This window comes from Lethenteron reissneri, chromosome 6 (genome assembly GCF_015708825.2).
Source record: "Lethenteron reissneri isolate LAM-NWPU_2019-01 chromosome 6, ASM1570882v1, whole genome shotgun sequence".
Lineage (NCBI taxonomy): Eukaryota > Metazoa > Chordata > Hyperoartia > Petromyzontiformes > Petromyzontidae > Lethenteron > Lethenteron reissneri.
Window position 1 is genome coordinate 5,149,023 of NC_083784.1, and position 22,217 is coordinate 5,171,239.

The 22,217-nt window shown below is 54.6% G+C and overlaps 1 protein-coding gene across 3 annotated transcripts; it reads left to right on the forward strand.

The window, feature by feature from the left end:
• Nucleotides 1-494: 494 nt before the first annotated feature.
• Nucleotides 495-21,384, forward strand: LOC133354095 (type 2 lactosamine alpha-2,3-sialyltransferase-like). 3 transcript variants are annotated; one of them, XM_061570678.1, is made up of 12 exons: nt 495-726; nt 9,831-9,898; nt 11,279-11,514; nt 13,747-13,768; nt 17,376-17,444; nt 17,812-17,939; nt 18,384-18,447; nt 18,874-18,969; nt 19,265-19,595; nt 19,747-19,887; nt 20,120-20,272; nt 20,552-21,384. In XM_061570678.1, the coding sequence occupies exons 3-12, from the start codon at nt 11,421-11,423 to the stop codon at nt 20,651-20,653; spliced, it is 1,200 nt and encodes a 399-aa protein (XP_061426662.1). In that variant the 5' UTR covers nt 495-726; nt 9,831-9,898; nt 11,279-11,420; the 3' UTR covers nt 20,654-21,384. The 3 variants fall into 3 exon arrangements, with proteins under 3 accessions (XP_061426662.1, XP_061426670.1, XP_061426654.1); XM_061570686.1 differs by lacking the exon at nt 9,831-9,898; XM_061570670.1 differs by lacking the exons at nt 495-726; nt 9,831-9,898 and having other exon boundaries at nt 9,919-11,514.
• The last annotated feature ends 833 nt before the right edge of the window (nt 21,385-22,217 follow it).

Here is a 22,217-nt window from a genome sequence, read left to right on the forward strand (position 1 = left end):
CTCCGTGGCCACATTCATGCTGATTGCCCAATCGCCCAGCCCGCGGTTTCGTTCGCCCTGCCCACTCGCTGTGCGCTCACTCACCTGGTCTCCTCTGTGCGCTCACTCACCTGGTCTCGTCTGTGCGCTCACTCACCTGGTCTCGTCTGTGCGCTCACTCACCTGGTCTCGTCTGTGCGCTCACTCACCTGGTCTCCTCTGTGCGCTCACTCACCTGGTCTCCTCTGTGTGCTCACTCACCTGGTCTTCTCTGTGCGCTCACTCACCTGGTCTCCTCTGTGTGCTCACTCACCTGGCATCGTCTGTGCGCTCACTCACCTGGTCTCACCTGTGTGCTCACTCACCTGGTCTCCTCTGTGCGCTCACTCACCTGGTCTCACCTGTGCGCTCACTCACCTGGTCTCCTCTGTGCGCTCACTCACCTGGTCTCACCTGTGCGCTCACTCACCTGGTCTCCTCTGTGCGCTCACTCACCTGGTCTCCTCTGTGCGCTCACTCACCTGGTCTCCTCTGTGCGCTCACTCACCTGGTCTCACCTGTGCGCTCACTCACCTGGTCTCCTCTGTGCGCTCACTCACCTGGTCTCCCCTGTGCGCTCACTCACCTGGTCTCCTCTGTGCGCTCACTCAACCTGGCGTCGTCTGTGTGCTCACTCACCTGTGCTCTCACGTGGAACCAAGTCTCCGGTACCTGCGGACGTGAAGTTTCGAGTCTGTGGGGACTCAGGTGAGCCGAATTAACGCTCTCACTGCAGGTGCCGTTTCTTTACCGGCATCATCGCTTCATTTCTACATCGTCATCGATGTAGCGGTTGCAGTCGTATCATTATTTACATCATCATCATCATCGCCACCGTCATTGCTATCGGATTCCTAACTCATGTCAGCAGCAGTTGTAGCAGCAGCAGCATCATCGTCATCATCGACAGGACCCAAACCCTCTCTCGCGAACACGTGTTTAAGCTGCCCAATGTCTTCACCGAGTTCCCGTGTCTTAAGCGTCCCCATCCCCGAGTGCATCCGTGTTGAGGTGTCTCCCGTGTCGTCCCGTGTGCCCGGTGCCCTGTATACCGAGCCGGCTGTACACGTGACTGGTCTGGATCTGTAAGCTAAGCGCATTGCGGTATCGGGGTGAAATCGTACTCACGATTTCACTGCTTCAGGCAAAACTCAAATAGCGTCACCTCGGCCTGTCTCCCCCCCTCCTCGCTCCACATCACGTCTCTGCTGCTCAGAAAACGTCAAACTAATTTAATCCGCTATCAGGTTACCTGCATTTGCGTTCATAAACATTGCGCTTAGGCCTCGCTGAGTCTGCGTTGAGTTTTATCCGGGCGAGGACTCGGCGGAGTCGGGGGTGGGAGTGCCGCATCGGAGTCGACAGTGGCCCTGCGGCACGCCCACTCACCTGGTCTCACCTGTGCGCTTACTCACCTGGTCTCCTCTGTGCGCTCACTCACCTGGTCTCCTGTGTGCGCTCACTCACCTGGTCTCCTCTGTGTGCTCACTCACCTGGTCTCCTCTGTGTGCTCACTCACCTGGTCTCCTCTGTGTGCTCACTCACCTGGTCTCCTCTGTGCGCTCACTCACCTGGTCTCCTCTGTGCGCTCACTCACCTGGTCTCACCTGTGCGCTCACTCACCTGGTCTCCTCTGTGCGCTCACTCACCTGGTCTCCTCTGTGCGCTCACTCACCTGGTCTCGTCTGTGCGCTCACTCACCTGGTCTCACCTGTGCGCTCACTCACCTGGTCTCACCTGTGCGCTCACTCACCTGGTCTCGACTGTGCGCTCACTCACCTGGACTCACCTGTGCGCTCACTCACCTGGTCTCACCTGTGCGCTCACTCACCTGGTCTCCTCTGTGCGCTCACTCACCTGGTCTCGACTGTGCGCTCACTCACCTGGACTCACCTGTGCGCTCACTCACCTGGTCTCCTCTGTGCGCTCACTCACCTGGACTCACCTGTGCGCTCACTCACCTGGTCTCACCTGTGCGCTCACTCACCTGGTCTCCTCTGTGCGCTCACTCACCTGGTCTCGACTGTGCGCTCACTCACCTGGTCTCCTCTGTGCGCTCACTCACCTGGTCTCACCTGTGCGCTCACTCACCTGGTCTCCTCTGTGCGCTCACTCACCTGGTCTCCTCTGTGCGCTCACTCACCTGGTCTCGACTGTGCGCTCACTCACCTGGTCTCACCTGTGCGCTCACTCACCTGGTCTCGTCTGTGCGCTCACTCACCTGGTCTCCTCTGTGCGCTCACTCACCTGGTCTCCTCTGTGCGCTCACTCACCTGGTCTCACCTGTGTGCTCACTCACCTGGTCTCGTCTGTGTGCTCACTCACCTGGTCTCGTCTGTGTGCTCACTCACCTGGTCTCACCTGTGTGCTCACTCACCTGGTCTCGTCTGTGCGCTCACTCACCTGGTCTCCTCTGTGCGCTCACTCACCTGGTCTCACCTGTGCGCTCACTCACCTGGTCTCACCTGTGTGTTCACTCACCTGGTCTCCTCTGTGCGCTCACTCACCTGGTCTCACCTGTGCGCTCACTCACCTGGTCTCACCTGTGCGCTCACTCACCTGGTCTCCTCTGTGCGCTCACTCACCTGGTCTCCTCTGTGCGCTCACTCACCTGGTCTCACCTGTGCGCTCACTCACCTGGTCTCGTCTGTGCACTCACCCACCTGGTCTCGTCTGTGCGCTCACTCACCTGGTCTCCTCTGTGCGCTCACTCACCTGGCATCGTCTGTGCGCTCACTCACCTGGTCTCACCTGTGCGCTCACTCACCTGGTCTCCTCTGTGCGCTCACTCACCTGGTGTCGTCTGTGTGCTCACTCACCTGGTCTCCTCTGTACGCTCACTCACCTGGTCTCACCTGTGCGCTCACTCACCTGGTCTCCTCTGTACGCTCACTCACCTGGTCTCCTCTGTGTGCTCACTCACCTGGTCTCACCTGTGCGCTCACTCACCTGGTCTCACCTGTGTGTTCACTCACCTGGTCTCCTCTGTGCGCTCACTCACCTGGTCTCGTCTGTGCGCTCACTCACCTGGTCTCGTCTGTGTGCTCACTCACCTGGTCTCCTCTGTGTGCTCACTCACCTGGTCTCCTCTGTGCGCTCACTCACCTGGTCTCCTCTGTGCGCTCACTCACCTGGTCTCCTCTGTGCGCTCACTCACCTGGTCTCGTCTGTGCGCTCACTCACCTGGTCTCCTCTGTGCGCTCACTCACCTGGTCTCACCTGTGCGCTCACTCACCTGGTCTCCTCTGTGCGCTCACTCACCTGGTCTCCTCTGTGCGCTCACTCACCTGGTCTGACCTGTGTGTTCACTCACCTGGTCTCCTCTGTGCGCTCACTCACCTGGTCTCGTCTGTGCGCTCACTCACCTGGTCTCACCTGTGCGCTCACTCACCTGGTCTCCTCTGTGCGCTCACTCACCTGGTCTCCTCTGTGTGGTCTCACCTGTGCGCTCACTCACCTGGTCTCGTCTGTGCGCTCACTCACCTGGTCTCCTCTGTGTGCTCACTCACCTGGTCTCCTCTGTGCGCTCACTCACCTGGTCTCGTCTGTGTGCTCACTCACCTGGTCTCACCTGTGCGCTCACTCACCTGGTCTCCTCTGTGCGCTCACTCACCTGGTCTCCTCTGTGCGCTCACTCACCTGGTCTCCTCTGTGCACTCACTCACCTGGTCTCCTCTGTGCACTCACTCACCTGGTCTCGTCTGTGCGCTCACTCACCTGGTCTCCTCTGTGCACTCACTCACCTGGTCTCGTCTGTGCGCTCACTCACCTGGTCTCCTCTGTGCGCTCACTCACCTGGTCTCGTCTGTGCGCTCACTCACCTGGTCTCGTCTGTGCTCTCACTCACCTGGTCTCGTCTGTGCGCTCACTCACCTGGTCTCCTCTGTGCGCTCACTCACCTGGTCTCCTCTGTGCGCTCACTCACCTGGTCTCTTCTGTGCACTCACTCACCTGGTCTCCTCTGTGCGCTCACTCACCTGGTCTCCTCTGTGCGCTCACTTACCTGGTCTCGTCTGTGCGCTCACTCACCTGGTCTCACCTGTGTGCTCGCTCACCTGGTCTCCTCTGTGCACTCACTCACCTGGTCTCCTCTGTGCGCTCACTCACCTGGTCTCCTCTGTGTGTTCACTCACCTGGTCTCGTCTGTGAGCTCACTCACCTGGTCTCCTCTGTGCGCTCACTCACCTGGTCGCGACTGTGCGCTCACTCACCTGGTCTCCTCTGTGCGCTCACTCACCTGGTCTCCTCTGTGCGCTCACTCACCTGGTCTCCTCTGTGCGCTCACTCACCTGGTCTCACCTGTGTGCTCACTCACCTGGTCTCACCTGTGCGTTCACTCACCTGGTCTCCTCTGTGCGCTCACTCACCTGGTCTCGTCTGTACGCTCACTCACCTGGTCTCCTCTGTGCGCTCACTCACCTGGTCTCCTCTGTGCGCTCACTCACCTGGTCTCGCCTGCCGAAAAACACAAAAATCTAAATCAACAAGCAGAGGCGGTGATGAAAGTGTAGAGGAAAAAATGTATGCGTTAAATAAATAAACTGCGCGACGTGGTAAAGTACAAATAGTAAAAGTCATATGTTGCATCAAAGTTACGTATTAAACCGCGTGCAGTGCAAGTCACCTCGAGGAGATCTTTCAGACAGATCGTATCATGTATTATTATTTATAGACGGATCATGTATTATGAATTATTTAGAGACGGATCATGTATTATGAATTATTATTTAGAGACGGATCAGCAGCGTTGAGCATTAATCAGCCAGAGGTTGACTGCAAGTAGTAATTTGTAAATACTTACGATGGAGATGCGTTACGACGACCCCATCGTAAGTCGAAAATATCGTAAGTCGAAGATGGCCTAGCCTACCCAGGAGTCTTAAAGAATGGTGATAATTTAGCAAAACAGAGCAATTTACAGTACCGTACTGTATAAGCTATATACTGTATGTATTTATTAATTACAATACTGTATTGCACAGTAAAATGTTAAGTAAAAAAAACAAGGTAAATTCTTAGCCTACCTATATGAACTGCAATTTAATAGAAAGTTTTTTCAGGAAGCAATCCTATCTGCTAAAAAAAAAACTTTTAACATGCAGTGAACGTATCGTATCATGGTAACCTTAAAATAAAATCGCTAAAGCTACGTATCATTACATGCATTGAACGTATCGTAACGTATCATATTGTACTGTACTCACCAAGATTCTGTCCGTCGTCTGCATACTTGAACGATGTTAGGTTGTTGATGGCAATTTTGTCGTATCGCCATCGTAAGATCTAAATATCGTAAGTCGGAGCATCGTAACTCGGGGACTACCTGTAGACGTCAAATGTCCAACAATATAAATAATCGCCCCCCCCCCCCCCCCCATAGAATAAACAAACTCTGGGGAGATGTTTTGTTATCGCCTCTGAATTTCGGCACGACACAGGAGGCACAGGTGGGTGGCCGCTAGGGCTGAACGATGAATCGATTTCAAATCGAACTCGCAATTTAAAACAATGCGATTAGCAAATTGCTAAGGCTGCGATTTTTTGCGATTTGAAAAGTCCTATTGCTTTCGTATTGGAATTGCTTAATTTTTTATTGTTATAACTTTATTTATTTAACTTAACAATTGTTCTATCTCGATTCTAAGCTTTCGTGACTGCAGGAATTACTCTTTGGTTCTTTCGGTAAAGTCACGTAGAAAGAAAATAAATTAAACAATAATAGAATACGACGTCTCGATTCCAACACAAGCAACCGTCATCAGCAAAGAATGAATGAGAAAACAAACATAGTAAACTGAGAAATAGAATGCAATTCAACACAGAGAGTCAGCTAACACAACAGTCAACACCCTACCTGGTTGATTACGTTCTTCCAAAGAATGCTAAATTTGAGAGAGACAAAACACAGACACGGAGACACACAGACACACAAGCAGAGAGAGACAACACAGAGACACACACACAGAGACATACAGAGAGAGACACACAACATAGACACACAGACAGACACACAAGCAGAGAGAGACAACACAGAGACACACACACACAGAGACATACAGAGAGAGACACACAACATAGACACACAGACACACAAGCAGAGCGAGACAACACAGAGACACACACACAGAAACACACAGAGAGAGACACACAACATAGACACACAGACAGACACACAAGCAGAGAGAGACAACACAGAGACACACACACAGAGACACAGAGAGAGACACACAACATAGACACACAGACAGACACACAAGCAGTGAGAGACTACACAGAGAGATACACACAAAATAGACACAGAGTCCCAATGCCTCTGTGTCGAGGCCTTAAATAGCTTCAAATCAAGTTTGAATGTTGAATTCCTATCGGATCATTCTTTATGAGGCCGATCGAAATTCGGTTTCGGCGCCGGTTTCGGGCGAAAGTTAATTTTGAACTTTCGATTTCGGCCGAAAGTAAATTTTTAACTTTCGATTTCGGCTGAAAGTAATTTTTTTACTTTCGCTTTCGGCCGAAAGTCTATTTTTTACTTTCGGTTTCGGCCGAAAGTCAATTTTTTACTTTCGGCATACTTTCGGTTTCGGCTGAAAGTCATTTTTTAACTTTCGGTGTGGTTTCGGTTTTGGCCGAAACTGACATTGACTTTCGGTCGTCAACCGAAGATCTATTTTTAGAATACAATATAACGCTCGTGCTAAGTCTATCAGCCGGTCAGTCGGCGCTAGCCAATCCTATGCGATGGGCTGCACACACATACACAGTGTACACAGTGTGTGTGTGTACACACACATACACACAGTGTACACACACGTCATCAGCAGCAGCGGGGGGGGGGGCGGGGGGGCGGGGCAGCGATTGCGTCACGATTCGCGCGCTGAGCTCCGAACCCGGCGGCCCGAGTTCGATCCCCGCTCACGGCCGCCGGTGACGATTATTATTTGAACCGGTCCTGGGCCTCCTCCTAGGTCGACTCAGCCTCAAACAAGTAAGCGGTTGTGGGTATGTCAACATCGAGGGTGGGGTAGCCGTAACGTTGGCTCTGGCAGACGGCGGCAGAGCAAAGGCATTGAGTGTTTCTCCCTCACGCGCGTAGGTTTTAACTTGCGGTGGCCTCATACTCTTAGTTCTTTCGGTAAAGTCACCACGTAGGTAAAAAATGTAATTAAAATTAATAAAAATTATAAAATCACGACGTTTCGGAGGCAACACAAGTCTCCGTCATCGGGTGGGACCGTCACAGCCAGATTTGCTGCATCATATGAGGCAGGGATTCAAGATGCAAGTTTTATTAATTTTAATTTCATTTCTTACCTACATGGTGACTTTACCGAAAGAACTAAAGAGTATCAATCATTGCTGTTGTTTCTGGCCACGTGTCAACAAAAAAAACACTAATTCATTGCCTCAAAACATCTCGATCTGCCGTGTAGGGGACCGCAACGTTTGACCAATTGAACATTATGGCGGGAACATGGGGCCCTATAAGCCACCCCGGGGCCCTATAAGCCACCGCGGGTCCTATAAGCCACCCCGGGGCCCTATAAGCCACCCGGGGCCCTATAAGCCCCCGGGGTCCTATAAGCCACCCCAGGTCCTATAAGCCCCCGGGGTCCTATAAGCCACCCGGGGCCCTATAAGCCCCCGGGGTCCTATAAGCCACCCCAGGTCCTATAAGCCCTCCGGGGCCCTATAAGCCACCCGGGGCCCTATAAGCCACCGCGGGTCCTATAAGCCACCCCGGGTCCTATAAGCCCCCGGGGACCTATAAGCCACCCCGGGGCCCTATAAGCCACCCCGGGTCCTATAAGCCACCCTGGGGCCCTATAAGCCACCCCGGGTCCTATAAGCCCTCCGGGGCCGTATAAGCCACCCGGGGCCCTATAAGCCACCGCGGGTCCTATAAGCCACCGCGGGTCCTATAAGCCACCCCGGGTCCTATAAGCCCCCGGGGCCCTATAAGCCACCCCGGGTCCTATAAGCCACCCCGGGTCCTATAAGCCACCCCGGGTCCTATAAGCCACCCCGGGGCCCTATAAGCCACCCCGGGTCCTATAAGCCACCCCGGGTCCTATAAGCCACCGCGGGTCCTATAAGCCACCCCGGGGTCCTATAAGCCACCTCGGGTCCTATAAGCCACCGCGGGTCCTATAAGCCACCCCGGGTCCTATAAGCCACCCCGGGGTCCTATAAGCCACCCCGGGTCCTATAAGCCACCCCAGGTCCTATAAGCCCTCCCTGGCTCTCGCATCAATTGCGTTGCGACGTCATTTTATGTTTGTTGAAGGCGAACGACACGGCCATCTGTTCCTATCGACGAGCTCTACACGATGCGCTGATTAAAGTTTAAAAGTTTTGTTGATGACTACGGCAAATTTGGCAGGTGCTTGATGCAGAACGAGAGCGGTGGGACGGAGTGACCATGAATAAATTCGTTGCGATTTTTGATTTTCGATTATTCGGGGACCTCGGCTCTGACGTCTGCTGCTGAATATTTGGAGTTTTTTTCTCTCTCTCTCTGTCCACGTGGATTTTTCTCCAGGTCCTCTGGTTTTTTTCCCTGCACAATTAGAATGAAATAGAATAGGGTGTTTTTTTGGGGGGGTTCATATATAAATGTGTCGTTAAAACCCGACGCAGCCAAATCGTCAGGGTTTTTTAAAATTATTATTTAACTCACTCCCCGTCTGTTGTATCATCAAAAAAAAACTTCTAACTCAATTTTTACCCAATTCCCAATGTGTTATCGACTGCAAACTTGAATACCTGTCATATTTATGACACGACTATATTCTAAAATTAAAATTTCAAAACATATTTTAAACATTTTACACGTTTATATTTAACTTACTCTGTGTTGTATCCTCAAATCTTGTAACTCAATTTTAACCGTATTCCCAATGTCGTATCGACTGCAAACTTGGTATAGGTATGTCATACTGATGACAACACGATATTCTATCATTAAAATTCCAAAATATATATTTTTAAACATTTTACACGCTTTTATTTAACTTACTGTGTTGTATCCTCAAATCGTGTAACTCAATTTTAACCTGTATTCCCAATATCGTATCGACTGCAAACTTGGTATAGCTATGTCATAGTGATGACAACACGATATTATATCATTGAAATTAAAAATATTTTAAAACATTATTTTTTACGGCTCCAATTGTCCACGCTCAACTCACGTTGCCTGCAAATCGCCGCGGTCCCTTACGTCACGGCAAGCCTCGGGTAGCCAAGCCCAGGGGCAGGGGGTGTGGAAGGAGGGGAGGGGCGATGGGGGCAGGGGGAGGGGCAACTAGGACAGTACTGTACTGTACATTTCATGAAAGCGTGTTTTTTTTAAAGTATTTTTAAATATTTTATTTAGTTCTAGTTTAGGACTTTAGGTGACGCACGCACCTCGTGGCCACCTACCGGCCGCTGTGAAATTTTCGCGAGGGTTTTCAAACGATATGGCGATTCCACGATATGGCGATTCCACGATACGTGCGACACGATATCAAAGTGTCGTGATGATCGGCAGCTTCCTGAGATTGCGACCCAGACGTGGCCGCTTCAATTTGACCTCCCCGGCGCGTCAGCATGAAACAACGAGCAAAACGAATTGACGAAACTCCCCCAAAGTGGCGGTCGTTTCACCACAAACCGCGCCGGGTCCTCATTCGAGGCTGAGTCGACCTAGGGGGGTGGCCGAGGACCGGTGCAAATATTCGTGTTGGCCGTGTTGCGGGAATCGAATTCGGCAGGCCCCGGGGTTGGTTCACACCGCGGCGCGCTAACCACTGCTCCACCGCTCCCCGCAGGTGAAACCACACCGGATTCAGGCGTCCACGTGGCCTTCGTGCCGGACGCGACCACTTCACTATCGCGGGTAAGGGGGGGGGGTGTTGTTGCGTCTCCTGTGGGACTTCCACCTCAGCCGATGACACATTCGGCTGCACCAGACAGCCCCCCCCCCCCCCCTGTACGGATGGAATGGTCGATTCAGGCAATTGGAACCTTTATACGAGAGGATTTCTCGAACCGGCTCCACCGCATCTAATTTCTCTCGCGTCTCACGCAAGCGGCGGCCATGGTCAAATCCACTAGCAAAGGACAAAGATCCCCCGTGTAGCCTGTCACAGACTTTTGGGGCAAGTGCTGTTTAGCGAGGAGCGTTTATGAAGTCCGGCACGGCACACGAGGGGGTGCGCGGCCAGTTACACGCCCGGCCGCCTTTGTCTCCCCAGTGGCGATGTTTACACACCGCACCCAGGCACTCATTTGAGGCTGGGTCGACCTAGGGGAGGCCCAGGACCGGTTCGGATAATCGTCACCGGTGTTGGCCGTGAGCGGCGAATCGGGCTCGGGTCGCCGGGTTCGAAACCGTTGCGCCATCCGCTCACGACCACCCCCTCCACCACCTCCACCACCCCCTCCACCACCACCACCCCCACCTCCACCTCCACCACCCCCACCACCTCCCACTCCACCCCCACCACACCTGCGTCACGCTCACCTGGATCGCAGTTTTGCCGCGCTCTCCGCGTCGAATCTCGTACCGATTTCTCTCTCTCGATCTGCTGTGTGTGTGCTGTGTGTGTTCTGTGTGTACTCTGTGTGTACTCTGTGTGTGTACTGTGTGTACTCTGTGTGTGCTGTGGGTGAGTGTCGTGAGCACTCGCTGTGAGTATTGTGATCGCGAATTGAGCGTTGTGCCCGCGCGCCGTGTGCGTGTGTACCGGTAGTGTGTGCTGCTGGTACTGTGTGTGTGTGCTGCTGGTACTGTGTGTGTGTGCTGCCGGTACTGTGTGTGTGTGTATGTGTGTGTGTGCTGCCGACACTGTGTGTGTGTGCTGCCGGTACTGTTTGTGTGTGTCTGTGTGCTGCTGGTACTGTGTGTGTGTGTCTGTGTGCTGCCGGTACTGTGTGTCTGTGTGCTGCCGGTACTGTGTGTGTGTGCTGCTGTCACTGTGTGTGTGCTGCCGACACTGTGTGTGTGTGTGCTGCCGACACTGTGTGTGTGCTGCCGACACTGTGTGTGTGTGCTGCCGACACTGTGTGTGTGTGCTGTCGGTACTGTGTCTGTGTGCTGCTGCCACTGTGCGTACTTCCCCAAACGTACCGCGTTCGCCTGTCTGCTGTGCACGCTGCGTGCACTCCCCTTGCACGCGATCCGTGCGTGCTGCCCGCGCGTGTAATGCCCACGTGTGCTGCGTGTACTGCCCCACGTGCGCGCTCCGACAATGTCCACCAACCCCACCGCGTCCAGACGCGGAGCCGTGCGGCGTTCCCGCCCGTGGCGATCCCTGTGCCGCTCCATCGTCTTCCCCGGAGTCCGCGGGCTCCTCGGCCTCGTGCGGGGACCCCCCCAGGGGATCCCTGGGGGACACCGGGGAGCTCCTGGCAGGGGCATGAGCAGGGGGCTACACCGCGCGGTCTTCGCGGGGCTGTGCCTCGCGTCGCTGTGCGCCGTCTACCTCCTCGCTGCCAACATTCACATCCCAGGTACGGGGGTGGGGGGGGCATCAGGGCAGGAGAACCCCCCCCCCCCACCTCCCATCAGCCCCCCCTAACCAGCCCCCCCTAACCAGCCCCCCCCCCACCATCAACACCCTCCCTAGGGGAAGGTTGGTGGAGTGGTGGGTGATACTCGTGATAGGTGGTGGAATTTGGGGACCACCACCACCACGCTCACACTGCGGGTCACACTGCTCACGGCGGAGGTAGCAGCAGCATTCGTGTGAATTCCACTTCGCTGGGAACGGAGAGCTGCACAAGTAGCTGCACAAGTAGCTACACATGTAACTACACATGTAACTACACAAGTAGCTGCACATGTAGCTGCACGTGTAGCTGCACGTGTAGCTACACAAGTAGCTGCACATGTAGCTACACAAGTAGCTACACGTGTAGCTGCACAAGTAGCTACACATTTAGCTACACAAGTAGCTACACATGTAAGCTACACAAGTAGCTACACGTGTAGCTACACATGTAGCTGCACATGTAGCTGCACATGTAGCTACACATTTAGCTACACAAGTAGCTACACGTGTAACTACACAAGTAGCTGCACAAGTAGCTGCACATGTAGCTACACATTTAGCTACACAAGTAGCTACACGTGTAACTACACAAGTAGCTGCACAAGTAGCTGCACATGTAGCTACACATTTAGCTACACAAGTAGCTACACGTGTAACTACACAAGTAGCTACACATGTAGCTGCACAAGTAGCTACACATGTAGCTGCACATGTAGCTGCACGAAGTAGCTACACTTGTAGCTACACATGTAACTACACATGTAACTACACAAGTAGCTACACATGTAGCTGCACAAGTAGCTACACATGTAGCTACACATGTAACTACACATGTAACTACACAAGTAGCTACACAATGTAGCTACACATGTAGCTGCACATGTAGCTACACATGTAGCTACACATGTAGCTGCACAAGTAGCTACACATGTAGCTACACATGTAACTACACATGTAACTACACATGTAGCTGCACATGTAGCTGCACAAGTAACTACACATGTAGCTGCACAAGTAACTACACATGTAGCTACAAAGTAGCTACTGGCCCCGCACTTTCAAGCGCCCCGCGCTAAATGCTTCCAAGCTATCAATTCCGGTTCAGTTATTCTGCATTTGCTCTATTACTATAGTACTATACCGCCTTCAACTTTTATGAACGACTGGGTGTTTAAGGTTAGCGATTTGTCGTATTATCTGGCTGTATAGCAAATGAAAAAATACAATTACTTTACGATGCAAGTAAAACATTATAACATATGCTACAGGCCCCGCATTAGCTTAATCCGGCACTGGCTCCAGCATGGATGTCTGTGTGCGTGAATGTGTGGAGCGGTGGCGTAGTGGTTAGCGCGCTGCACTTCGAACAAGGCCACCCGAGTTCGATTCGCCGCTCACGGTCAATACCGGTGACGATTATCTGAACCGGTTCTGGGCCTCCTCTAGGTCGACTCACGCCTCAAATGAGTACCTGGTGTTGTGTGTAAACATCGCCACAAACAAAGACCCCCTCGTGTGCCGTACCGGCCTTCATAGACGTGCGCTAACAGCACTTGCCCCAACAGTCTGTTCAGGCTATACGGGGGATCTTTGTATTTGAATGTATGGAGGAGGCTTGTGAAGGACGCTGCTACTTGTCAATTGGAGGCAGTCGCCCTCCCAACGACCACGGAGGGCAGAGGAGCGACGCTCACAACAACGAGCGGAGCGCCGGGAGAATAAAACGCAGCAAGTTGGCACAGTTTGGGAGCACAGGTGGTGCATCTGCCAGCCATCTCAGCCTTCCACGCTTCAAGTGGCCTCGAAGTGCACCTAGACTGGCACAAGTGACGTCGCCGCTACTTAGTGGCGAATGGCGGCTGTTGCTGCTCGAGTGCACGTTTATTGGGGAGCGGTGGCGCAGCGGTTAGCGGCGCTGCGCTACGAACCCAGCGTTCCGATGTTTCGATTGACGCTCACGGTCACGAGCACCGGTGACGATTACCTGAATCGATCCAGAGCTACCCCTAGGTCGATGTAGCCTTAAATGACTACTTGGGGCGGCATGTAAACATCAGCACCGAGGGAGACAAAGGCGGCCGAGCGTAGCGCCTAAACCACACCGCCGTGCGCCCACATCCTGCGCCGCGCCGGTTTCACGAAATAAATACACAACGCTTACACAATTCCCTTGTGTGTCTTGTGTTCGCAGGTTATGGCTCGCAACTCGACTGGTGAGTCAGCGCGCGTTTCCCTCCAGGTTCCCCGGTACTTGACCACTCACAACCCTCACAGTCTCTATAAGGGGACGGGCGGGGGGGGCGAGAGTCTCTGTCGAACTGGCGACACCGCATTCTCTCTGCACAGTCACCTACCATGCCAGCATTGTCCCCCTGCCGTGTACCGCCGCTGCTGCTGCGATCGCCGCTGCTTCCGCGTGGGGTCATCGGCATCATTGGGGGTCAGAGGCCAGCTCGGTCTGCGTGCAGCCTGTGCCGCACACTGCCCCGTCCCCGTGGTTGTCGTCTCGGGAGTTTAGAGGCGACAGGCGCGGCTGAGAGCCTTGCCCGTCACGCGCGAGCGCCTCGGCACACCGAACGCCCTCGACAAACCCGGACTCTGTCAGTAACTTTAGTACTTGCCCTGACCCTATGCACAGCCCTAACCTAACATTACCCTTAGCCCTGGCTATAGTCCCTGGCACTAACCACAGCCATAACCTAGCATTACTCTTAGGCCTGGCCCTAACTACAGCCCTAACCTAACATTACCCTTAACCATAGCTATAATCCCTGGCACTAACCACAGCCCTAACCTAGCATTACCCTTAGCCCTGGCTATAATCTCTGGCACTAACCACAGCCCTAACCTAGCATTACTCTTAACCCTGGCCCTAACTACAGCCCTAACCTAGCATTACTCTTAACCCTGGCCCTAACTACAGCCCTAACCTAGCATTACCCTTAGCCCTGGCCCTAACTACAGCCCTAACCTAGCATTACCCTTAACCCTGGCTATAATCCCTGGCACTAACTACAGCCCTAACCTAGCACTACCCTTAACCCTGGCTATAATCCCTGGCACTATCCACAGCCCTAACCTCGCATTACCCTTAGCCCTGGCCCTATCCACAGCCCTAACCTAGCATTACCCTTAGCCCTGGCCCTAACTACAGCCCTAACCTCGCATTACTCTTAGCCCTGGCCCTAACTACAGCCCTAACCTAGCATTAGTCTTAGCCCTGGCCCTAACTACAGCCCTAACCTCGCATTACTCTTAGCCCTGGCCCTAACTACAGCCCTAACCTAGCATTACCCTTAACCCTGGCTATAATCCCTGGCACTAACTACAGCCCTAACCTAGCACTACCCTTAACCCTGGCTATAATCCCTGGCACTATCCACAGCCCTAACCTCGCATTACCCTTAGCCCTGGCCCTATCCACAGCCCTAACCTAGCATTACCCTTAGCCCTGGCCCTAACTACAGCCCTAACCTAGCATTAGTCTTAGCCCTGGCTATAATCCCTGGCACTAACCACAGCGCTCCCCCGTGTCCCCCGCTGCCAAGTGACCAAGTTGGGGAGGGGGGGAGAGCTCCCTAAGCCCCTCTCCTGAGCCCTTCTCCTTCACTGTCTGTCTGAGGTCTGTATCAGTTTGTCTCTGTCTGTCTCTGTCTCTGAGTATCTCTGTATGTTTGTCTGAATGACTGTGTGTCTGCGTCTGTCTCTATCCGTTTTCCTGAGTGGCTGTGTCTGAGTGTGTGTGCATCTGTGCGGAGCGGTAGTGTAGCGGTTAGCGCGCTGCGCTATGAACCCGGCGACCCGAGTTCGATTCCCGCTCACGGCCAACACCAGTGACGATTATCTGAACCGGTCCTGGGCCTCCCCTAGGTCGACTCGGCCTCAAATGAGTACCTAGTGAGGTGTGTAAACACCACCACTAGGGAGACAGGCGGTCGGGCGTGGTGCTGGCCACCCACCCCCTCGTGTGCCGTGCTGGCCTTCATAGGTGCTCGCTAACAGCACTTGCCCCTACAGTCTGTTAAGGCTATACGGGGGATCTTTGTCTTATCTTTGTGCATCTGTGCGAGTGGCCGTGTCTGTCTGATTGGCTGTGTCTGTCTGGGTGTGTGTCTGAGTCCGGAAAAAACAACCCCCTACCTCGTGGTGCCGGACGGCAATGCTGTGGTGGGCAGTGCCGTGGGGGGAGGGCCAAGTTAGATTGGCCTTTCCCTTCATGGCGTTTGTAACCACCACAACGGCCAAATGGGGGCTCTGGATGAGTGCGAGGGGCTGGTAACCCCTCCGGTTCTGCACAGGATGCCATATTTTCTGTCCGTCTGCTACAGCAGAGGGAATTCCAACAAGACCTACATCTCTGCTTTATTGACCTGGTGAAGGCCTATTATACCATTAGTAGGCCTGGGCTCTGAGTTTTTCTTCGTGCTTTCGGAGTCCCTGACCCGCTACTCACGGTCATTAAGACTTTCATGATGGTAAGTGGGCCCGGGTAAAACTACGTGGCTGGGAGTTGGAGCCATTCCCTATTCACTTTGGGGTGCGACAGGGATGTCCTCTGGCTCGCACATTATTTTACATCTATTTCGACCACGTGGGTCGTGAAGCCTTCAGTAGCTGTGCCAGAGGAATTTCCATCTGGTACAGATACAATGGGAGGCTGATCAATGCCCGGGTGCGGTCAAGGGATGGCTCCCTATTGCCCAACCATGTTATGTATGCCGATGATCTTGTAATTGCTGCTTACTCAGAGGAGGAGTTGGAGGCGCTGCTGCTGAACCTGGAGCTTGCCACTAAGAGGTGGGAACTTACCATCAGCCCCTCCAAAATTAAGCACCTGCCTGGGTTTTTTGTACTATCGGACATTCCACCCCCACAACTCCCAATTGGTGATAGGGCAGTTGTGGAGAGAGTGGAGAGTTTCCCATACCTGGGCAGTGTGCTCATGGCTGGCTCCAGGTTTGATAGCAGAGGTCTCACTCCGAATCAGTCGAGCGGCATTATCTTTTCATAGGTTGCGTAACGCTGTGTGGAAGCTACCTGATCTATTGCTCCACACGAAGCTTCAGATCTTCTCGGCTACAGTCATTCCCTACCTTCTCTGCACTTGCAAAATGTGGACCCCCTTAGTGGAACATCTTCGCCGGTTGGAAGCATTTGAACTGTCCTGCCTGCGGTCAATCCTGGGTTTAATCAGGCTGGATTGTGTGAGCAGCTCACATATCCTTGAAAGATCTGGGCAGGGTCCCATCGGTGAGCTCCTCCGGTGGGCAAGGCTGCGTTGGCTGGGTCATGTGGCCCTCATGCCCAGCCACCGCATGCCTAAACAGCTTTTGTTCGGCTGGATCAGGGGGGCTAGGCGGGCACGGCACGGGCTATAGAGGAGATGGAGTGATGTGGTCAAGGGGGATGTGGAGCTGAGTGGACTTGCCGATGACTGGTACCAGCGGTGTCAAGATCGGCCTCAGTGGAGGAGGCTCGTGAAGGACACTACTGGGCAGTTGGAGGCAGTCGCCCTCCAGCAACAACGGAGGGCGGAGGAGCGACGCTCACAACAACGAGTGGAGCGCCGGGTGGCTAAAGCACAGCAAGTTGGCACAGTAGGGGGCACAGGTGGTGCATCAGCCAGTTATCTCGGTCATCTCAGTCAGTCGACCCGTGGCACCTGGGTCTGCCCCGTGACCTGCCAGTGGGCATCCGACACTTCACGTGGCCTCAACGTGCACATAGCCTGGCACAAGCGTCGTGGTGACGTCACTGCCACTTAGTGGTGAATGGCGATTGTTGTTGTGTCTGAGTGGCTGTGTCTGTCTGTCTCTGCAGGGTGTTGGGCCGTCACCAGCTCTGCTCAGGCGGCTACATACGAAGCGTTCTTCACGAAAATAAATTCTCGTGAGTGCTCGCCACACCACACGGCACCACGTCCACTACCACACACCACACCGCCACCACGCCGTCCCACACCACACACGGCACCACACCACTACCACACACCACACCGCCACCACGCCGTCCCACACCACAGACACACGGCACCACACCACTACCACACACCACACCGCCACCACGCCGTCCCACACCACACACGGCACCACACCACTACCACACACCACACCGCCACCACGCCGTCCCACACCACAGACACACGGCACCACACACCACACCGCCACCACGCCGTCCCACACCACAGACATACGGCACCACGCTAGCACACCGCGCCCCCAGCGTCCGCCGGTGCTCCGCGTGTGTCGCCACGCAGCGCGGTGCGGAGGATGCACAACCCCTTCGTCACGTGGGGCGACGTGGCGCGGACGCTCTGGGGCATCATCCCGCTGCTGCCGCCCCTGCGCACCGTGGACCGCCTGCCGTACTTCTCCGAGGGCACAGGTCGTGTGCGCCCCCCCCCCTACTCTGCCCACGTGCCCCCCCCCCACTCTGCCCCTGTGGCGACTTTTCTCCCACGCCAGCCAAGTAACGTCTTGGGACAAGGCAATGCGCGGGACGAACCCGCGCTTTTAACCCCACCGTACACGGGGCGCGCCGGGGGACTTGAACTGTCGGACGCTTCTAGGCGAGGGGCCCCCCACCCTCTTAGACACGGGTCCTCGTGAATAGCTCATCAGAATTGTTGTCCTCAAATACCACGGTGGCCTCTACACCCAAAGCAAACATGGGTCGTGGTGTTGAGTTACGAGGATCCAGCGTATCGAGTTGGGCCAAGATCGGCTTGAGTGCAGGTTCGTGTTTAATTTCACGGCCTTCATCTACCCAACCCCCACCCCCCCCCCCACGATACCCCCCTCTCCCCCCTCCCCTCCTCCACGTGTGCAGAGAGGCAATACCAGGCGTTGTTAAGAGCCGTGCCGGACTCAACGGTGCCCTGGGAACTATCAAGGTGACACCGCATTTCCACCCCCCCTAGCCTTACCCTCATCCACCCACCCCCTTGCATGTGGTCTTTGTATGCGTTTGTGTGTACACACACACAACCGGTGGGGAGCGATCGTGTGGTGGTTCAAAGCGTTGAGCTACGAACCCGGCGACCCGAGTTAAATTTTCGCTTTACGGCCAACACCCAGTGACGATTATCCGAAACGGTCCCGGGTCCTCGCCTGAGGGTCGACTCAGCCTTAAAATGAGTACGCGGTGAGATGCGTGAAAGTCAGCACTGCGGAGACAAAGGCGGCCAGGCACGGTCCTGGCCACGCCACTCCGTGGTGTGCCGTGCCAATCTTCACAGGTGCTCGCCAACAGCACTTGCCCCGAGTCTGTTAAAGGCTATACAGGGGCTCTTTGTCTTTGTGTGCGTGTGTCCGTTTAGGCATGCATGCAAGAGATGCGTGGTTGTGGGTAACGGATTCGTGCTGAGCAACAGCTCCCTGGGCAAGGAGATCGACAAGCATGACATCATCATTCGGTAGGCAAGAGCACAAAGTATTAACCAGGGCGCCCCATCGGGTCGCGACTGCAAACCTCCGCAGATTCCTCCACCCTTCTTGAGAACTGCGACAGATCGCTTCATCTCATCACCACCGCCGCCGCACAGCACATCAACACGACACTTTAGAACTCGCTCCCAACGCCTCTTTCCCACCCCAAGCTGTCACGAGTGGCCTCACTCAATTCACGAACCGCATTACTCTCATATTCTATTGCAGCTTTGATCGTGCTGCGACTTCCCACACCCATGCGCCCGCCCCCCGCCTCCCCAGAATGAACGAAGCTCCCGTGACCGGCTACGAGCAGGACGTGGGCTCCAGGACGTCGCTGCGTCTCTTCTACCCGGAGTCCTCGGGGCTGGAGCGGGCGCTGTGGGGCCACGACGCCCGCTCCACCCTCGCCGTCTTCGTGCCCTACAAGGTGCAGGACCTGCTGTGGCTGCGCGACGCGGTGGAGGGCTTCGCAGAGGAGGCCGCCTCGAACGAGCTGCCCTACCTGCTGTGGCAACTCGGCTACGTCGAGAACATCTCCTCTGCCGCGGTGGCCGCGAGCGACAGCCGGCGGCCGGGGTTCATGTGGCTGCGGACGGGGACGCGGGACAAGGTGCGTAGGGGGACCGTGGCGTGGGTGGGGGGGGTATAGGGGTGGACGGTTGGGACGCTCGAGACGTGTGTAGGAGGGCGGCGAATGTGGGATCCTCGTGCGGCGGTGAGAGAGGCCGCGCTGATGCCGTGCTCGCCGTGGTCGCGCGCAGAAGCAGCGCGTCCACGTGTTCTGGAGGAGGGTGGCGACGCGGCTGAGCTACAGCCCCGAGCGCATCCGCATCCTGCGGCCGGACATCATCCGCTCGGTGGCCTTCGACCTCCTCAAGTTCGCCAAGAAGAAGCAAGTGAAGGTGCGGCCACTGTGCATGCTCGTCGTCCGTCCCCCATCCGTTCGAAAGGTTCACGTTTGAAGTCTCTGAACTCGCTCGTTCGTCCATCTGTTGGGCCATTGAGTCACGTGTTCATCTGTCCCATTGCTTTGCTCACTCCTTCCTTTATCGGTCAATTCACGTGTGTTCATCCGTCCGTTAATTCATCATTCACCGCCACCAACGACGACTTTCCTCTGCGTCCGCGAGCCAGCACTGCCAGGTCCCGACCATGGGGCTCATGGCGCTGGGCTTGGCGATGCACTTCTGCGATGAGGTCTCCATCGCCGGCTTCGGCTACAACATGAGTGCCCTGCAGCAGCCCGTGCACTACTACAGCAACGATACCATGGCGTATCTGCTGGCAGTGAGTACTCCTCATCCTACCTCTACTACCCCCTATCCCTTCTTACCACTACTACCCCTCCCACCCCCAGCCGTGCCTGTCAACTCGGCCTCCAATGAGCACCTGGTGCAGTGTTTAGACATCACCACGACGGCGAAAAAGGTGGCTGGGGGCGTGACCCTGGCCACTAGCACCTGGGGCTGTGCCGGCCTTCATCGGTGTGAATCGCAAACAGCACTTGCTCCTCCAGTCTGACATGGCTGTATGGGGGTGGGTCGTTGTCTTCGTCCGTGCGAGCAGCAGGCAGGCTCCCACAGCATCCGCAGTGAACAGCGCCTCCTGCGGAGACTCATCGCCGTTGGCGCCATCGCCGACCTCTGCTCCTCCGCGCCCAGAAACTGAGGTCGCTTGTCGGACGTACCTGGAGCCAGATACCCGGAACCAAGACACCGTTCCTGGAGCCAGACAACTTTCCTGGAGCCAGGTCGAGGAGCCTTGCTGAAGCATTTCTCTGGAGCCACACGTGAAGGACCGGAAATGGATTTCCCACATGAGCAAAGCCCGGAGCCAGATCTGGATTTGTCTTCCAAAGCTGTGAATAGATTTCTGGACACGTTGCTGCACGTGCAGTCAGGCAACCGACTGCATTCGGAGCTGAACTTGGGGGGCCGAATCTGAAGCCACGCCTAAAATGTACTTCTTGAGCCGCGCACAGCGCAGAACTTGAATCCAAAAATCGCTCGTTTGGAACACCACAGCACACGCCTAAACACCTGCCTGTACAGACACCTGCCCTGCAGATACACCTATACAACACACACAGACACCACCTGAAGCTCACATACCCTGGGCAATGACATACAAGGGCTCTGTTCGCCCGCCTCACTTGCGCAGATTTCTAACACGTTTGCCTTAAGCTGATTTCTGACAGCCGTGGATTTTTCCTTGACTTCGACGGGAAGTGCATCCACAGTTCTATGCAAATTTACGTGAGCGAGTATTTCCATGTTTTAAAAGGACAAATACCTACCCTTCACCAAGCCCGGGGCCAAAGTTTGAACGCATCACTTCTCTGGATACAAAGGCCCCAGTGTTTTAAGTTATGTTTAAGCGAATAAACAAACATTCTTATATATCCAGCCTCCTGTAATTGATGTCCGGTCTCCGTTGTTATGATCGGCTCGCGTGCACAAGGGCTCCACGGATCGTCGCGGGATCACGGTAGATGGTGGCGGCTCAGCGGGTGAACTTTATCCAGCAGTGGATAGAGGCGAGTCATAAAAATGCTCATTTGTAACGGGCACAATTCTCACTCGCCCGAAGGCAGCGACCCTGAGTCCAGCTCAGAGACCAGCTTGGTTCACGTCAAGTCCCATCGCTCAGGCTGTCTGCTGTCCGCACAGAGCTTCAATCGGTTCCACAGCCTCGGGATGCCGAATCGGCACGAGTCCATAAGCACACTGGCCCTGGTACAGGAACACAATCGTCCCCCAGAGGCTGCTGAAGATCCTCTTTCCAGAGGTGTGGACTCGAGTCATGTGACTTGGACTCGAGTCAGACTCGAGTCATGAATTTGATGACTTCAGACTCGACTTGGACTTGCATAACAATGACTTTGTCCCACCTCTGAGGTGTGGACTCGAGTCATGTGACTTGAACTCGAGTCAGACTCGAGTCATGAATTTGATGACTTCAGACTCGACTTGGACTTGCATAACAATGACTTTGTCCCACCTCTGAGGTGTGGACTCGAGTCATGTGACTTGAACTCGAGTCAGACTCGAGTCATGAATTTGATGACTTCAGACTCGACTTGGACTTGCATAACAATGACTTTGTCCCACCTCTGAGGTGTGGACTCGAGTCATGTGACTTGAACTCGAGTCAGACTCGAGTCATGAATTTGATGACTTCAGACTCGACTTGGACTTGCATAACAATGACTTTGTCCCACCTCTGCCTCTTT